The sequence below is a fragment of the Globicephala melas genome, chromosome 8 (genome assembly GCF_963455315.2).
Source record: "Globicephala melas chromosome 8, mGloMel1.2, whole genome shotgun sequence".
NCBI lineage: Eukaryota > Metazoa > Chordata > Mammalia > Artiodactyla > Delphinidae > Globicephala > Globicephala melas.
The window spans coordinates 9,876,838-9,895,755 of record NC_083321.1 but is presented as its reverse complement, the minus strand read 5'-3'; the positions used below and the strand labels follow the sequence as shown (position 1 = coordinate 9,895,755).

Sequence of the window (18,918 nt, the reverse complement as noted above, 5' to 3'; positions counted from 1 at the left end):
CACAGTGCCTAGCAAACAGAAGTAGCTCAATAAATACTTGTTGATAAAAATGAGAAAAACTAAGCATATTGTGTAAAGTACCTATCTTTGCATAAGGAACAGAACAGAGACAAAACACTCAGCAGGATGGCAGCTCTCAGTCTCTTTTCTAGTTGTTCTCCCCAGCCTAAGAGAGCAGCTGTGAACCCTAAGATTCCAACTGTAAAAGGAGTGAAGTAGCTCTGCAAAAGAAGCTTTTGTAGCACATGTTTTAAGAGATCCAGGAGTCAGCACGATAGGGTTCCATCTAGGAACAGTGCTTATTTTCCCTGGGGAGCAAAGTACACATGACAAGGTTCTTGTGCACGGGTAAGCTTGGGGTGAATCAATAACAGTCTTATAACCTTCTAAAACACAATGTGTACTTGCTGCCTTCAGTCTAAGCTTGCTTCTAACAATCCTAGCCAAACAGAGCTTTTACCACTTCTTTAGCGCTTCCAGAACATACTAAAACCAGCTTTGCTAAAAATTAACTTACTTGTGGGGAAAAAAGCACCCTTCCCCTGACCTTCCCCCAGCCATAAGACATTCAAAATCTATACTTTTTTCAACTTACTAAGTATCAAATACTGTCCATTTGATATAAATGTCTACTTGATTTCACACACCATCTTTGGCCTATCTTAGACCCATAAAAAAGTCCTGTTTAACTAAAGAGACCAGAGAACAAATTGTTGAGGCCAATGACTTCTACCTTGACAAAGCAGTGACCACTGGATGAGGCCTATGTCTTGTCTATGACCTACAAGCTGCATTGCTTAAGAAATTATGGAATCTCATTTCTCAGACCAAATGTTCCTGTGGTCAAGGACCCTGTTCTACCCATTTCCCAAAGTGAATCAGCAGCACTGTTACCAACCCACAGATAAGGAAATTAGGGGAAAAGAAGTTTTTAAAATGAATAATTGAAAACAACTAAGGGAGCCTTGTTTTCTTGCTATCTAGTACTAAAAAAACAGTAAAAAGTAGTAAGTCTGATTCAAAGTAATATGAAAAACTCAGGAAAACAATGGTTTGTAACTAAATATTCTAAACCTTTTTTCTCATCCAGAAATAATTATGACTTGTTTGAAATTTAAAGAAAAATCTTCATGTATTTAAGTTAATCAACAGCCACATGTACATGACTTCAGTTTGCCTGAGAAGACATGGGAAAATGACTAACTTATGTCAAGTGAAAGAAATGGCATATATCAACCTCTTCTGTTGCTTCATATCAAAGCCAGGGTCCAATCAGAGCACTTTCCTTCCCTAGCCTGTTTTTTTATCCTCTTTCCAGGTCCTTACATGTAGCCATTAAAAGATGCCAACAGGAAGAACCAGCTTACTGAAGTAGAACAGTGCTGAAAATAATCCAGGCAAGATATTAGTAAGTTTTAAATAGAGATTTTGGGACACTCTTGAGATTTGACCTCAAGAACTCAGAACTGAACTGTATGTGAAATTATTGTTTCAAAGGAGATTACTGTATCGTATTTCTTGACATATCATATAGAGACCAACAAATCCAACTTAGAGCATGTGGCTGAGTCTGTATCTGCTTCGTAACTGGTTTGTCCAACACCTTTACCTCCCCCCACCAAACAAGGAGATCCATCAATAAAATTTACTTCTCAAGCCTGGAGTCAAGCTACTTCTGAAAGGAAGGAAGACAGAAAACAACTGGAATGCAGCTGAAATTAAACGTTAAAGCTATCTTTTATACCATGCCTCTCACTGCCCTATGGGGGAGGAGACTGCATTTCTCCAGGGGCAGTTTGAGAGAATCTCAAAGGAACAGGTACCAACATCATCCTCATGAATACTATAGCAAACCTAATTCTGATTTTTAATTTTGGTTAGTCTTCGAAGAGACTGACATCCAACTTTGGCTTCCTGGGGGAGCAAGTTCCACAGGTTGATTCATCACTCTATTAAACCTCATTTTTATTTATTCTTAAATCAAAGCTTTTAAAATCAAGCCTGGAGGCTTAAGTTAACATAAAGCAGAACGGTCAGAAATCTTGGAAGTCTGTGCTAGAGGGAAAATTTTAGATCTGACAGAGGGGTGTTTAGGCCTATAAAATCTTCATGGACTGACACAGCCTGGAACCACTGCAAGTTTGGTGCAAGTGATTCCTCAGCTGGTACAGGAAAATACCAATGTTCCCGATGACCGCTCACCTGATTGAACTCCTCGTCAGCATATATATCAATCAAGTCCACTCCTTCTGACATGGCTCCGGAAGGAAGATCTCGAGCCCGGAAAATGGACAAGGTAAAAAAGATGCCACTGCAGTATCCAGAAAGAAACAGAGTTAGAGGCATAAGGGTCCCAGGGTGGGATGAGGGCATTGGTTGCCAACCTCCCGTCTCCAGAGACGCAGCATCCCGGCAGCCCGAGCTCTGCCCCACCCGCTCCGCCCCGCCCCCGGCCTCGCGCCGCCCCTCGCTCTCCCAGGCCACCGGGGCTCGCGGGGCTCGCTGCCCATCACCCTCGGGCCCGACCGGAGCTGCGCCGCAGCTGCCTGGGCGCGACGAGGAAGTGCAGGCCTCTGCTCCTAGGGGCCCTCGGATGGCGCTGCGAAGAACGATCGCGGCGAAGCCCGCAGCTACAGCCCGCCGCACCTGCCGAGGCCCCAAGCGGCCCCGGCTAGAGTCCCTGCGGGTCTCGGATCTCCAACCCCCTCCGCTCCCCACCCAGGCCTAGTCCTCGCCCCCAGCTAGGCCCGCCGCGCTCCCTCCCCACAGACCCGGCCCGACGCCCTCGGCCCCCTCCCTCAAAGGCCCGCGCCTCCCGCCGCCCGCCAACTCCGGGTACCCCAAACTCAACCGACCCCCTCCCCGCCTCAGCGCCGTCCCCGAGCCCTCTTCCGGCCCAGCCGGCCCCCGGCCGCGCGCCCCCGTTACCGGGAATATGGCGGCGGCGGCGGCGAGTCCGGACTAGGCCCGAAGCGCGCGAACCGCTCTCTGCCCCAGGTCCCCCGCCGCCGGCGTCACACGCACAGCCACTTCCGCCATACGCGAGGACGCATCTTCCGGCTCAGGTCCTCAGAGCTGCTGTCTGCGGGACTGGTGCCCGGAAGTTCCCGGAAGTGGCCGGGCCTCTGACTTCTGATGCGGGTCGGGTAAAATGGCGGTGGCAGCTGTGTTCCCGGCCCTTCCGCGGGTGAGGAGAGTGGGGGTTATAGGGTCCTAAGCAGGCCGCAGTGAGAACTGTATCTCGTCTTCCTCTGAAGTGGAGGCCGAGAGAAGCGTCCAACTGCCTGATAGCCCAGGGCAAGGGCAGACCCAAGGAGAGGTCGATCTTGCAACGTAGGGAGATTCAGGTTACATTCACCCTTGCCTGAGCCCACTGTGTGTCTGTTTCGTAATATCGTTGAACCGTCAGTCTTCGTGGGAGACCCAATTCAGATTTCACCTATTTCCCAGGTGGAGCTGGCCCGACAGACTCTGGGCGCCCCTTCTCTCTTTTTTTAAGTCTCTCTGTTCTTTTTAAGTCTTTAGTATCTGTCATGGTTTCACATAGTTTCATAAGATCGTTTTTCTTTTTGAATATAGACTGTTAACACTGTAAACTTCTCTCTTAGAACCGCTTTTGCTCAGTCTCATAGCTTTGTGATGTGTTTTTGTCTGCAGATATTTTCTGATTCCCTTTTGATTTCTCTTTTTACCCAGTGGTGGTTCAAGAGTGAGAGTGTGTTGTTTAATTTTCACTTATTTGTGAATTTTCCAGTTTTCCTTCTGCTGTCGATTTCTAGTTTCATTCTGTTGTGTTCAGAAAAGATGCTTTGTATGATTTCAATCTTTTTTGTTAAGACTTGTTTCGAAACCTAACATGCTGTCTATCCTGGAGAATGTCCTCAGTGTGCTTGAGAAGAATGTGTATTCTGCTGCTGTTTAGGGGAATGTTCTGTATATGTATGTTTGGCCCTTACAGCGTTGTTCATGTCCTCTACTTCCTTATTGATCTTCTGTCTGGATGTTCGATTTATTATTGAAAATGGCTTTTGAAATCTGCAAATATTATTGTGTTACTATTTCTCCCTTCAGTTCTGTCAATATTTGCGTCATATATTTGGATGTTCTGATATTGGTTGCATGTGTAATTGTTGTATCCTCGTCGTGAATTGACCCTTTTATCATTATATTACGTCCTTTTAAAATCTCTTTTGACAGTTTTGACTTAAAGTTTATTTTGTCTGATATAAGTAGGGCCATCTCTGCTCTCTTTTGGTTACCTTTTGCATGGAATATATTTCAGACTTTCACTTTGAGCCTACATGTTCCCTTACATCTAAAATGAGTTTTTGTAAGGCATGTAGTTGGATCTTGTGGGTTTTTAAAAATCTATTCAGCCACTGTATGTGTTTTGATTGGTGAGTTTAATCCACTTACATTTAAAATAATTACTGACAGGGAAGGACTTACTATTGCCATTTTGTTCATTGTTTTCTCTCTGTCTTGTAGCTTTTGTGTCCCTTTTTACTCTTTTGCTGTCATCCCTTGTGTTTCATTGATTTTCTTCTATAGAGACATGCTTCAATTCCTTTCTCATTTTCTATTGTGTATAGGTGTTTTCTTTGTGATTATTGTGGGGCTTACATAAAACATTTTATCATCTATTTTAAACTGATAATAATTTCAATCTCATACAAAAGCTGCTCTTTTACTCCTCCCACCTTATGTTATTGATGTCACACTACATATTTTTGTTGTGTATCCATTAGCGTATTTTATAGTTTTTTGTCTTTGTCTTTTAACTTCTAAGCCAGAATTAAACCTGATTTACCCACCATCATTACAGTGTTACAGTATCCTGTGTTTGTCCTATATATACATTTACCAGTGAGCTTTATGCTTTCAAATGCTTTTGTGTTACTGTCTAGTGTCCTTTGTCTCCTTTGGGTTTCTTCAATTTGGATGTCCATTTCTTTCCCCAAATTGGGGAAGTTTTTGACCATTATTCCTTCAAATAAGCTTTCTGCCCCTTTCTCTCTTTTTTCTCCTTCTGGGATTCCCATAATATTTATATTGGTCTGCTTGATGATGTCCTATAAGTCCCTTAAGCATACTTCACTCTTTTTCATTCTTTTTCTTCCTCTGATCGGGTAGTTTCAAATAAACTGTCTTTGAGTTCACTGATTCTTCTGCTTGATCAAGTATGCTATTTAACCCCTGTAGTGAATTTTTCAATTTGGTCATTCTTCATCTCCAAAATTTTGTTTTTGTTTTTTTTTTTTTAATATTTCTCTTCATTGATATTCTCATTTTGTTCTTGCATTGTTTTCCTCAGTTCATTGAATATCTTGATGACATTTATTTTGAGTTATTTGTCAGGTAATTCGTATACCTCTGTTTCCAGGGTTGGTTTCTGGAAGTTTGTTTTATTTCTTTGATTAGGCCTTGTTTTGCCATTTCTTCATGCACCTTGCAACTTTGTGCTTAGATCCATGCATTTGAAAAAACAACCACCTCTCCTAGTCTCTTTGGACTGACTTTGTACAAGGAAAGACCTTTGCCAGTCGGTCCAGGTAGAGAATCTGGGGGCCTATCAAACCTTTTGTGTAGAAATGTCTTCTCTAGATTTGTGCACGTAGATTCCCAACTAGAGGGATTTGCTGGCTTCTTTTTTCACGAGCTCATAATCTCTTGCTCCCTCTGGTGTCTCTTTATGGTACTACAGGTTCTCTGGAGCTGCCGCAAGCCTCCCAGCTCTCCTCAGCAGCCCCCAGGCTTCAGAGTATCCCAGGTCCCATGAGCGCTGCAGGTTGGCCAAGACGGAAACCAGTCCCTTGTGCAGCTCCTTGAAAAGCAGGAGTTTTGGATGCATGCTCCTCCTTTCTTTCCATTGGCCTCTGTCGGCTGTACCATAGGTCCTCAGAAGCAGCAGCAAGCCGGCCAGCTCTCTTTGGTTTTCAGAGGACCCCAAATATCTAGAGTATGCTGGGTCCTGTCAGTGCTCTGAGACAGGCAAGACAGAAGCCATTCTCGCAGGCAGCTCCCCGAAAAGCTGGAACGTAGGACACACATTCTACCTCTTCCTCCCCAGGTAGGAGTCAGGAATTGGGGGTTTTCTTCTGCTTGTTTTGTGCTAAGCCACAGGTAGGGACGATGGCGAGTGAGTGTATGCTAGTCCAAACCCTCACCTATTTCTCAGCAGCCCCCAACCTGGCGTCTTTTCCGTCACACTTAGATTCAGACAAGACAGACACTAGTCGATCGGGCATCCCCCTGAAAGGCTGCATGTTGGGTGTATGTTTCAGTCTTTTCTTTCCCTCCCAGGGAGAAGCCAGGAGCTGAGAATTTTCTCCAGTTGCACTGGGCTAAGCCAGGGCATAGGGGAGGGACTATGTTGAATGAGTACCATGAATTTTTCTTCCAGCTGCAGTGCAGCTGGCTTTGTGCTCACCTGAGGTTCAGGAGCCTCTTAGCTGGTTTCTGGATTTCTCATAAAGGGAATTGGTCGGTGTATTGTTGGGTAGTTTGTGTCTCCGTGGGAGAAGGAGAGTGTGGGACTTCCTGTTCCACCATCTTGCTGACGTCACCACCTTCTCATTGCATCTTTTTTTATACATTTTTGTTTTTATAAATTTATTATTTTATTTTATTTATTTGGCTGTGTTGGGTCTTCGTTTCTGTGCGAGGGCTTTCTCTAGTTGTGGCAAGTGGGGGCCACTCTTCATCGCGGTGCGTGGGCCTCACTATCGCAGCCTCTCTTATTGCGGAGCACAAGCCCCAGACGTGCAGGCTCAGTACTTGTGGCTCACGGGCCCAGTTGCTCCGCGGCATGTGGGATCCTCCCAGACCAGTGCTTGAACCCGTGTCCCCTGCATTGGCAGGCAGATTCTCAACCACTGCGCCACCAGGGAAGCCCTCGTTGCATCTTGATAGTTTTTGCCCTTCTCTAGATTGGGAAACTTTGGGGAATTAGGGGCCATACCATCACCGTATGCTCAGATTTTAACACAGGCAGGTGATTAGAATGCAAACCATATTGTAAGAATTTTAAGGGAATGCAAAGGAAAGAGAAAATATTTCTGCTGGAGAGGTTCTGGAAAGACACTGGTTAAGAACATGTTTGCAGTCACGGGTGGTTCCAGTCTTCACAGTAGTTACTGTTTGGGTGAACTTGGTAAGTCATTCAGCCTCTCCGAGCCTCAGCTTCCTAAGCTGTAAAGCGGGGACAGTATCAGCATAACTTCTTTTTTTTTTTATTGAGGTATAGTTGATTTACAGTATTTTATAAGTTTCAGGGGTACAACGTAGTAGTTCACAATTTTTAAAGATTAAACTCCATTTATAGTTATTATAAAATCAGCATAACTTCTTAAGGACTGAAGGAGATCAAATGCATTTTGCACCTAGTAAGTGTTGAGTGAATGACAAAGATGGTCGTCCTTGTTAAAAAGATGTTTGTGGGGACTTCCCTGGTGGTCCGGTGGTTAAGATTCTGCATTTCCACTGCAGGGGGCGCAGATTCGATCCCTGGTCGGGGAACTAAGATCCCGCAGGTCGAGGCCAAAAAAAAAAAAAACCTGTGATATTTGTGACTTACTTGTTTCAGGTGCTTGCTCTGTCAAGACGCCACCTAGTGTCTCCTTCACTCAGAGTGACATCATTCAGACGCTGCTACAGAGGTGACAGCCCGACAGATTCCCAGAAGGACATGATTGAAATCCCTTTGCCTCCATGGCAGGAGCGAACTGATGAATCCATAGAAACCAAAAGGGCCCGGCTGCTCTATGAGAGCAGGAAGAGGGGGATGCTGGAAAACTGCATCCTTCTCAGGTAAGGGGATAGGAGTTGGGATAGCACTTCTCTTGGACCGGAGGCAGGCTTTTCAACTTCTTTTTCTTTCTTGTTTCTAGCCTCTTCGCTAAGGCACATCTGCACCACATGACAGAGAAACAACTGAACCTCTATGATCGCCTGATTAATGAACCCAGTAATGACTGGGATATTTACTACTGGGCTACAGGTACTAGGCATGATAAGCAACATAAGGTGAAAAATAGGATGACTTGGGCTGATTTGAGTCTGGAATGGTATCCTGGGCATTTTTTTTTTCTTTTATCATGTAGTAGACACTCAACCCAAACACTCTTCAGATTTTTTCCAAAGCGTGCAAAATTTGTTTTATGAGGTAAGGTTCTTTGCAAGCAAAAGAAACCTATTCTATCTAACTTAAGCAAAAAAGGGAATTTAGTGGAATTGTATGGGAAGCTCCATACAAAACTTATCAAAGGGAAGGTTGAAGAAAACCAGGCCCGGAATGGAGTGGAATGAGACAGCTCAGGCTGCATAGCACGAGGTCTTCAGGAGTCTCACTCTGGCACCACCTTTGTGAGGAATGAATTCTCATTGTGTATAGTTAGGGTTAGCTTTGGCTGTGAGTAAAAATACCCCAAACAATAATGGCTTAAAGAAGACAGAACTATGTTTCTCTTTCTCATAACAGAAGTTCAGAGGTAGATCTCCAGAATACACAGAGGGGTTTCAGAGTCACGAAGGCCAGATTCCTCCTGACTTGCTTTTCCTTCACCCTCCGCCTGTGTAGGGCTGCCTCATGCCCCAGCATGGCTGCTGAGGCATGTCCATATTTCAGCCAGGGAAAAAGGGTAGGAGAGTGCACCCCATTTTTTATGGATCCTTCTCAAGAAATTATACACCATAATTCCACTTATTTTCCACCTGCCACACTTTAGTCATATGGCTACACCTCGCCATAAGGAAGAAATAATGTAGCCTATTCCACGTGCCCAGCTAAATTGGGAATCCTATTATCAAGGAAAAATGGGAGAATAGATATTAGGAGACATCTCATCCATTTCTGTCACTCTGCATCTCCTGTTTTTGTGTTTCCACTCACTATGTGTACCTTAAAATAGAAGCTATTCTATAGGTTCCAAGTGTGAAGTGTGACAGTACAGGGTCTAGAGGCTTATATAACCATTAGAAAGCCCACAGAGGGGGCTTTATAGAAAGCCCTGGCCCTTTATAGAAAATATTTGTCCCTGACTTAGCATAGTGCATTTGATATTCATCCATGTTGTTGTATCAGTAGTTCATTCTTTTTTTTTGGCTGCATTGGGTCTTCATTCCTGCGCTCAGGGTTTCTCTAGTTGTGGCGGGCGGGGGCTACTCTTTGTTGCGGTGCATGGGCTTCTTACTGCAGTGGCTTCTTCTGTCGTGGAGCACGGGCTCCAGGCATGCGTGCTTTAGTAGTTGTGGCTCGTGGGCTCAGTAATTGCGGCATGTAGGCTCTGGAGCGCAGGCTCAGTAGTTGTGGCGCACGGGCTTAGTTGCTCTGCGGCATGTGGGATCTTCCTGGACCAGGGATCGAACTTGTGTTCCCTGCATTGGCAGGCGGATTCTTAACCACTGCACCACCAGGGAAGTCCCAATAGTTCATTCTTTTGTATTGAGTGGAATTGCAACGTGTGGATGTACCACAGTTCGTTTATCTGCTGACCAGTTGAAGGACATTAGGATATGTCCAGTTTTGGGCAACTATGAATAAAGCCTAAACTGTAAATCTTTGCATACAGGTTTTTGTGAATGTAGGTTTTAGTTTTTCTTGGGTAAATGCCCAGGAAAAGGGTTTCGGGGTTGTATGGTAAATGTATGTTTAACATTATAGCAAACTTTATTGATGGACATTAATATTTGAATTTCGTATAATTTTCATGTGTCATGAAATATTCTTTTGAGTCTTTTCCCTCAACCGGTTAAAAATCATTCTTAGGGCTTCCCTGGTGGCGCAGTGGTTGAGAGTCCGCCTGCCGATGCGGGGGACACGGGTTCGTGCCCCGGTCCGGGAGGATCCCACATGCCGCGGAGTGGCTGGGCCCGTGGGCCATGACCACTGAGCCTGCGCGTCCGGAGCCTGTGTTCCGCAGCGGGAGAGGCCACGACAGTGAGAGGCCCGTGTACCGCAAAAAAAAAAAAAAAAAAAAAATCATTCTAAGCTCACAGGCCATACAGAAATGGGCAGTATGCCATTGTTTGTCAACTCCTATGCCAAGTAAAAGAGGCCAGACTCAAAGACTCTACACTGTATGATTTCCATTTATATCGTATTCTGGAGAAGGCAAAACTACATAGCAGAAAACAGACCAGTGATTGCCCAGGACGGAGTGAGAGGGGAGAAGGAGATGTTCCACATCTTTACCAACACTTGGTATTGTCAGGGTTTAATTTGTTTTTGTTTTTAGCCATTCTAAGAGGCATGTAGTGATGTGTCACTATAGTTATAGTTGGCACAACCCTAATGACTAAGGATATTGGGGGTCTTCTCTTTTCTTTTCTTTTAATATTTATTTGTTTATTCGGCTGTACCGGGTCTTAGTTGCTGCATGCCGGATCTTCGATGCGGCACGCGGAATCTTTTAGTTGTGGCATGTGGGATCTAGTTCCCTGACCAGGGATCAAACCTGGGCCCCTTGCACTGGGAGCGTGGAGTCTTACCCACTGGACCAACAGGGAAGTCCCGAGGGTCTTTTCAAGTCATTTGCCATTCATACCTCTTTGGTGTTGTGTCCCTAAATCTTCCTCCTGCCTTTTTTTTTAATTGGGTTTTTTGTTTTCTGTTTCACCACCAGCATTTGATGCTATAAATTTCCAAGCACTGCTTTAGCCTTATGATACAAATTTGGGTGTGTTGTGTTTTCATTTTCATTCAACTCAAAATAGTTTCTAATTTCCCTTGTGACTTCCTCTTTGACCTGTGAGTTATTTAAAAGTATGTTTAATTTTCAAATATTTCCAGATTTTCCAGGTATTTTTCTGTTATTGATTCCGTTGTTGCCACAGAATGTATGCTATATAATTTCAGTTCTTTTAAATTTCTTAAAATTTGTTTTATGGCCTGAAATGTGTATATCTTTTTTTTAAAAAATATATTTATTTATCTTTGGCTGTGTTGGGTCCTCGTTGCTACGCACAGGCTTTCTCTAATTGTGGCGAGTGGGGGCTACTCTTCAATGTGGTGCACGGGCTTCTCATTGCCGTGGCTTCTCTTGTTGCGGAGCACAGGGTCTAGGCGTGTGGGCTTCAGTAGTTGTGGCACGTGGGCTCCAGTAGTTGTGGCTCATGGGCTCTAGAACGCAGGCTCAGTAGTTGTGACGCACGGGCTTAGTTGCTTCATGGCATGTGGGATCTTCCCGGACCAGGGCTCGAACCCGTGTCCCCTGCATTGGCAGGCAGATTCTCAGCCACTGCGCCACCTGGGAAGCCTGAAATGTGTATATCTTAATAAATGTTCCATGTGCATTTATTTGAACACAACATGTTGTTCTGCACTTGTTGATGAAGTTTTCTGTAAATGTCAACAAGGTCAAGTTGGCTGATACCGTTCTTCATGTCTTGTGTATTCTGGTTGATTTTGTCTGTACTCTCTATCAATTAATAAGGAGTGTTGAAATCCCCAACTATAATTGTGGATTTGTCTATTGCTCCTTTCAGTTCTCACAGTTTTTGCTTCCTATATTTTATAGCTCTGTGGTTATGTGAAGACATATTTAGGATTGTTCGATTTTCTTGATGAATTGAGTCCTTTATCATTATATAATGTCTGTCTTTATTGCTGGTAGTTCCAAAGTGTCTGATAGTAGACACTCCAGCTTTCTTTTGATTAGTGTTTGCATGGTATATATTTGTCCATTTATATTACTTTTCTATTGTTACGACAAACTTTAGTGACTTTAAGCAACAACCATTTATTAGCGCACAGTCCTGTAGGTCAGAAGCTGTGCCGAGACCTCACAACCTGAAATCAACGTCATCTCTTCTACATTCCTGCCCGGAAGCTCATTCAGGTTTCAGGGAGCATTCATTCCCTGAGGCGTAGGACTGAGATCCTGGTTGTCTTGCTTGCCATTAATGTCTTTCAACTTCTAGAAGCTGCTCTCAGGTTCTTGCCACATGGCCCCTCTGTCTCAGCATTGGAGATCCTCCCTCACGTGGAATCCCTCTCATGCTTCAGATCTCTCTGACGTCCCCTTCTGCCACCAGCTGGGGAAGATTCTGCTTTTAAAGAGCTCACGTGATTAGGTCAGAACCACCTGGATAATTTTCCTGTCCTGACTGTGCCATATAACATAACCCAGTCATGGGTGTGAAGACCATCATATTCACAGTCCTGGGGATTATACAGGGCTTGTACACAGGGGAGTGGGAGATACTGAGGGCCAGCCTAGAAGGCTGCTTACCACACCATTCTCTTAATTTATCTTTGTCTTTAAGTTGAGCTTCTTATAGATAGCATATATAATCATTCTTTTTTATCCAATCTTATAGTCTTTATCTTTTCATTGGTGTGTTTTGGCCATTTACACATAATTAATTACCAGTGTGGTTGAACTAAAATCTACCATCTTTTTTTTTGTTTCCTATTTCTGCTGTCTGTTCTTTGTTCTCTTCCCCCTCTGTTACCATGGATTTTTTTTGGGGGGGTATTTAAAATTTCATTTTATCTCAGCTATTATTTTTTTTTTCTTTTCTTTTTTTTTTTGGCCGCACTGTGTGGCATGTAGGGGGATCAAACCCGTGCCCCCTGCATTCGGAGCGTGGAATCTTAACCACTGGACCACCAGGGAAGCCCCTCCACTATTGGTTTATCATTTATATCTCTCTATAATTTTTTTTAGTGATTGCCCTAGGATTTACAGTATACATCTTTAATTAATCATAGTCTACCCTGAAGAATAGTATACTAAAAAAAAAAAAAAAAAGGAATAGTATACTGCCTCATGTATAATGTAAGAACTTTCAGTAGTACACTGCAATTTCTCTCTTCCATGTTTTGTGCTTTTGTTGTCACACTTTTTACTTTTACTTACGTTGTACATCTACACTACATTTCTGTTGTTTTACTTTAGACAGTTATCTTTAGAGCAATTTAAAATAAGGGAGAAAATACATTGTATTTTGTATTTTATAAATAAGTAAATTATAACACATTATATATAAATATGTATGTAACATATAACACATATTATGTATAAGGTACAGTATATCTACCTTCATTTTAATCATCTCTGGAGATCTTCATTTCTTTATGTAGATCCGTGTTTCTCTGGTATCATATTCCTTCTGCTTGAAGAACTTCATTTAATATTTCTTGTAGTGTAGGTTGGCTATTATGAATTCTCTCAGCTTTTGTTTGTTGTTTTCAGAAGGTATTTTCAGTGGATATAGAATTACAGGTTCGCAATTATTTCTTTTATTTAAAAAAATTATTTATTTATTTTATTTACTTGGCTGTGCTGGGTCTCACTTGTGGCAGGTGGGCTCCTTAGTTGTGGCTCACCGGCTCCTTTGTTGCAGCATGCGAACTCTTAGTTGTGGCATGCATGTGGGATCTAGTTCCCTGACCAGGGATTGAACCCAAGCCCCCTGCATTGGGAGCTCGGAGTCTTAACCACTGTACCACCAGGGAAGTCCCCACAATTATTTCTTTCAGCACTTTACATGGGCACTCTTCTTTTGTGAGGCTGTTAGTACGCAGGATCGAGTCAGTCTGGTTAGGAATTGAGCTGGATTTGGATCTGTGTTTCCTACCTTATGTTATTGTTGGAAATTTTTCATCCGTTATCTCTTCATATGTTTCTTCTGCCTCATTTTCTTCCTCTTTTCCTTCTGGGATTCCAGTTACACTTGGTTTAGACTGATATTGTCCCACAGCTTTTGGATTCTGTGTTTTGTGTCTTTTACTCTTATTTTTCTTTTCATGTGTTAGTTTGAGTAATTTGTACTGGATAATATTTATTGACCTTTCTTCCACTTCACTAATTCTTTCCTTGACCATTAAATATTATGATGAGTCCATTCTGCTTGTGGGCTACTATATTTCTATTTTTATTTTTAACATTTCCATTTGACTTTCACAGTTTCCACCTCTGCTGGAGCTCCTTATCAGTTCATGCACTTTTCCTACTTTTTCCACTAGCACCTTTAACATAATAGTCATAGTTACTTTATTTAAATCCCCTGTCTAATAGTTCTAACATCCACGTCATCCCTGAGTCTGTTTCTGTTGATTGCTTTGTCCTTTCACAGTGTGTTGTTTTTCACTTTTCTTTTGTGTGGGTGTTAGACACATTTGATTAAATGTTAGACATCATGAGTGAGACAGTAGGGAGGGAAATGGTCTTTATGCTTAGAAAATGATGCTTAGCATGATGCTTAGAAACTGAGGGAAATGGTCTTTATGCTTCGAAATGGGCTTAGAAATGGGCATGATCTAAATGGGCTTAGAAATGGGCATGATGCTTAGAAACTGAGGGAAATGGTCTTTATGCTTAGAAATGGGCATGATCCTTCCGCGGAGCAGTCGGAGTGGGAATCGAGTCAGTCTAGTTAGGAGTTAAGCTTACTTTGGATTTTGTGATTGCTTTGGTTCCCTTCAGTTCACCACCAGCCCCTATTGTTACCATGTGCCTCCTCCTGTATTTCTGTGCTTCAAGGAGATCTCTCTCCATGCTGCTCTTGCCCTCTCCCAGCTGTAGATACCTATTGATTTCCACTTGGTGCTTGTTGCTTTGGGGAAGGGAGGGTATTCTCTATTATCCTGGTCCATTGGTCCCTGTGGCCATGGGTCTTGGGGGTGAGCTTTCTCAGTGATCCTGCTGGTCCCATCAGGGTAGAGGATTTTTTTCTTTTACCCTTCCACCAGCCCAAATGTGTCCTCACATGTGCCCTGTAGGAGACAGGATTCGCTGATCCACTCCCAGCCCCTTGAGGCTTTTGTTCTTCGGAGAAGGAAGGGCCAGGCTGGGCATTGTGCTTTTGTGGGTGGGCGGGCAGTATTGGCCGCTCCCCTCCTCCTGGCCTGTATCACTGAGGGAGGCTTTCTCCAGCTTCCTGCTCTGGACACAGTCTTTGTCATGCGCATACTTAGTGGGGGATTGTTGAGAAGAACCTGCACGTTGGGGCAAATTCTCCTTGTGTCTGTGTCTCCCAGAGATTTTTGCACCTCTCATGCTAGCCTACTTGGCTTTCAGCAGCTGATGAACAGTTTTAGCTAAATTCTTCTTACCTGTTTGTATGTGCCCAGTGTCTCGTCTTCCTGTGCCCTCTCTCAAGTGAGCATGTGTTCATATCCATTTTCTCCTTTGAGGGGCCTCTCTTTGCTTAGATTTTATTCTCTTGGGTGCCCTGTGACCTCAGCTCTCTGATGACTTCAGAAAGTTGTGATAGTTCTACTTGATCTGACTTTTTCTTGTTGGGATGAGTATAATGTTCTTTCCAACTTTCAGCATCCTGGGGGGCGCCTAAACCTCCTTGATCTTATTCTGGTCGTCACACACAAAAAAACAGATGCCAGGCTCTGTGCCAAGTGAGGGGAAATCAAGCTTTGTTTGGGGGAATTCCCTCTCCTAGCATTGTACTTAGTCTTGCTAGGAGGGTAATTCCAAAGCATATTACCTAAGGTTTCCCAGTGGGAGGCTTCGCTTGTAATTTGAACCTTAAGTGAGCATCTCACGGTTGGAAAGAAAGATCCAGAGGTGAGCAGCATCCTGCCAGACTCTCTTCTGCTGGCCTGAGGCTGGCATCCTCATCTGTCTGCTCTCCGTGCCTTTGTTGCCTCTCCATGCAAATCTGGTTCTCCAGGGTCATGTTAATTTGGGGAGCCTCTATTAGCTTTCCAGTAAATTCTTTCATACTTAAGTTTACTAGAGTTATCAGTCGTTGTCACTTACATCCAATGATTTTTGCCTCAGGAAATATATAGGCTAGAAGGGAAAACACAGTACTCAGAAAACAACTGAAGTACCAAATGCAGAGCAAAACAGTACGGCCAAGGTTGGACAGGCCAGGGGTCAGCAGAATTGCTCATGGAAGACCAGATAGTAAATGTCATCGTCTTGCAGTCATATGGCCTCTGTGGCAACTACTCAGCTCTGCCATCGTAGCACAGAAGGAGCCACGGACAGTACGTAAACAAGTGAGAGCAGCTGTCCCAGTAAAGCTCTTTACAAATACTGGCTGCTGTAGGTTGCCACCCCACGGTACAGGCTGCCGTGTATATTCAGAGGAAGAATGGAGCTGCTCTGTGTATCCACTGTGCTTTTTGGCCAAGGCCAGAGTTTCAAGTTTCAAGATCCTTATACCTGGCAACTGACTGACCAACGTAATTCTTTTTGCCCATCCTTCTCTTGCAGAGGCAAAGCCAGCCCCAGAAATATTTGAAAACGAAGTCATGGCCCTGCTGAGAGACTTTGCTAAGAACAAAAACAGAGAGCAGCGACTGCGGGCCCCAGATCTCGAATACCTCTTTGAAAAGCCACATTGAGCTGAGGGCCACTGCCTGCCTAGCCTCGGTCTGCGGATGCTCACTGCTTATGATGGGTATTGGCCTTGATGTCCTGCTTCTCCTTAGACGCTCAGCCCACCCAGACCATTGGTCCTGCCTCCAGTGATGGACCCGCCTCTCTCCTGAGGACATGTAAATGTTCAGTGTATCTCACTCTAAGACCTTGTGGTTCCGTTCTAAGCCTCAGAGCGGTTTGTCTAAGTTACCGGTGTTCGGGCCCAACTTTTCTCTGGCTCCACAGGAGGGCGCTGTAGGGAAGCGGTTGCGCCAGCTTGTTGCTTCAGCCAGAGTGAACTCAGTGCAGAGGGGCAGCCAGCTCTTCGTGCTGTGTGGAAAGCTCCCCGGGTGACCCAGGGCTTTGTTCCAGTGAAATTCCCCCTTCCAACCTGGGATGGTTCTTTCTGCCAAGGGAAGCTGATCCAGGCCCCCTGAGCGGAATCCTTCAAAGGCCCAGCAGGCAGATGAGGGCAGTGGGCAGGAATGGTGTGGGCACGCATCCTCATCCGATTTTCTCTAAAATGCTCACTTTGTAAATTGAACGATAATTGAATATTAAAGAGTATTTTAAAAAGGAAAATCACAACTCCCCAGCCCTCACACAATTATTTTAATTTTGTCTCTTCTCATGTAATCCACAGGCATACGTTTATAGAGCTTTACAAGGTCACAGTCGTAGGTTTTAGCTTCGTGCAGCACTATAGCAAACATTTTCTATATTTCTACAGTCTCCACGATCATTTTAGTTGACAAACTAATAATGCATAAGAAATAATATGTTAGGATGAATTAGCTGAAAGTGTTTAGCTCTAGGACTAGAAGATTTCGACATTGCCAGGAGGGTAGTCTCACTGGAGGAATTTTCCCCTAGGAGCTGTAATCCAATCAGAACGGCCATCACCCAGACTGGGCCAGGACCATCAAAGGTGCGATCGGAGGAAGGCAGGCCTGAATCGCTAGGCAGGCGGTTGGTGAGCACAGAGCTGCGCGCAGGCAGGAAGCACACGTTTCCAGCACTATTGAGCTTCGCGGTCCCCACGGAGCGTCCTCGTGGTCCTGCCTGCCCCTCAGTGTCCCTGGCTGAGGAGAGAACCCGCCTTTATTTACTCACACGATCTCAGTAGAGCTTCACAGCTCTCCTGCAGACAAGTGGTGTCACACCTATTTTGTAGATGAGAAAGTGGGCTCAGAGAGAGTGATTTGTCCAAGATGAAGTCACTACTCAGTCAGAAAGCCAGAATCTTGCTCAGTTCAGTCTGTCTCCAAAGCTCATGAACTTTCTTCCAGGACATGCTACCTTACTGGTGGAAACTGTGTAGAAGTCTACGCTTTGGGAGGTTACAGCAGAGAAACTTGACGGTTCTGAGCCATGACCTGTGTGTCACATAGGGCAGGGGTCCCCAACCCCCCGGCCATGGACTGGTATTGGTCCACGGCCTGTTAGGGACCGGACCACACAGCAGCAGGTGAGCGGCGGGCGAGTGAGCAAAGCTTCACCTGCCGCTGTGCATCGCTCGCACTACCGCCTGAACCATGCCCCACCCCCCCACCATCTGTGGAAAAATTGTCTTCCATGAAACTGGTCCCTGGTGCCATGAAGGTTGGGGACCGCTGACACGGGGAACAGGAAGCTGCCAGGTGCCTCCCAAAGTACGCACTTGGCCACCCACGGTAGCTCTCGTAAAGTGAGGGTAGGAACTGGTTACAAGTCAGATCCTGACTCTGCTGCTTACTGTCTGGATAAATGAATTGGCTTGAGCCTCGATTTCCTCATCTATAAAGTGGGGATGATGATGCTCCCTGTCTAACTATCTGTGAAGATCAGACGTGAAGAGATAAAGCACACGGAGCTCTTCCGTGGTCCCCAGCACGCGGTGAGCTCTCGGTAGATATTAGGTGGCAGCGTTAGGTCATGGCCTCAGCCTGAGATCTAGGAGCTGTGTCCTAACACAAATGGCCTGCCATGTCAGCGAGGTCACCAGAGCTTCATGCAAGGCAGAGTCCTGCAGGTAGAAAACCAGACCTGTTAGGAACCAGGGGATGTCTTACCAGCCAGTAAAGACTGGAGAGAAAGCAGACCCTCTGGTGTCAAGAACTTCGATGGAAAAATCTGTAGCACTGTCACCTGAGCCAGGAATGGGGGTGAGAAATGGCGGCAGAAGCAGACATCGATCGCCCTGGGAGCTCAGCGCAGGCTCTGGCCAATCTCTCGGGCCTCACCTGATGTACTGTGTGGAGAATGTTAAACAGAGTTTATGCAGAGAGATGTCTGGACTGTCAGAAGTGCACATGCGTTGGGCAGCGACTTACGCATCTATCCTGGACTCTTGTGCAACAGATCCCAGCAGCCAAGTATGCAGCCTGGGCTTTATCCCCCTGGGGTTTGATCTCTCCTCACCCTGATTTTGTCTTTTTTAACATAACGTTCAGCTGCTGCCACTTTGACCTGGGAATGGCATGCTTCTAAAGGAGATGTTTTCTTCCCAGGCTGCTGTCTTGTGTCATCTCTGAAAGTGAAGGATCTTGCTTAACTTCAGCTGCTCAGTGTCAGACCAGGGGTGCTATGTAAACAGTTTTTCCCTTTA

At 44.8% G+C, this 18,918-nt stretch overlaps 2 protein-coding genes across 17 annotated transcripts in view; one reads left to right on the top strand and one right to left on the bottom strand.

The window, feature by feature from the left end:
- The window catches only part of CPSF7 (cleavage and polyadenylation specific factor 7), a 22,709-nt gene extending 19,673 nt beyond the window's left edge, over positions 1-3,036 (bottom strand). For 15 of the 16 annotated variants that reach the window (XR_009564829.1, XR_009564833.1, XR_009564830.1 and 12 more), the window contains exons 1-2: positions 2,929-3,036; positions 2,203-2,311 (exon numbers count right to left, since the gene is read on the bottom strand). Coding sequence is in view for 9 of the 16 variants with exons in the window: in XM_060303122.1 (XP_060159105.1) it covers positions 2,203-2,256 (54 nt within the window). In the remaining 7 variants the exon portion in view is untranslated. Of the gene's footprint in view, positions 1-2,202; positions 2,312-2,855 lie in introns of all 16 variants that reach the window. The other variant, XM_060303123.1, reaches the window with a different exon arrangement.
- On the top strand, positions 3,035-18,918 carry SDHAF2 (succinate dehydrogenase complex assembly factor 2). Its single transcript, XM_030833979.3, has 4 exons — positions 3,035-3,187; positions 7,586-7,809; positions 7,890-7,999; positions 16,185-18,918. Exons 1-4 carry the CDS (start codon positions 3,152-3,154, stop codon positions 16,313-16,315), a joined length of 501 nt encoding a protein of 166 aa, XP_030689839.1. The 5' UTR covers positions 3,035-3,151; the 3' UTR covers positions 16,316-18,918.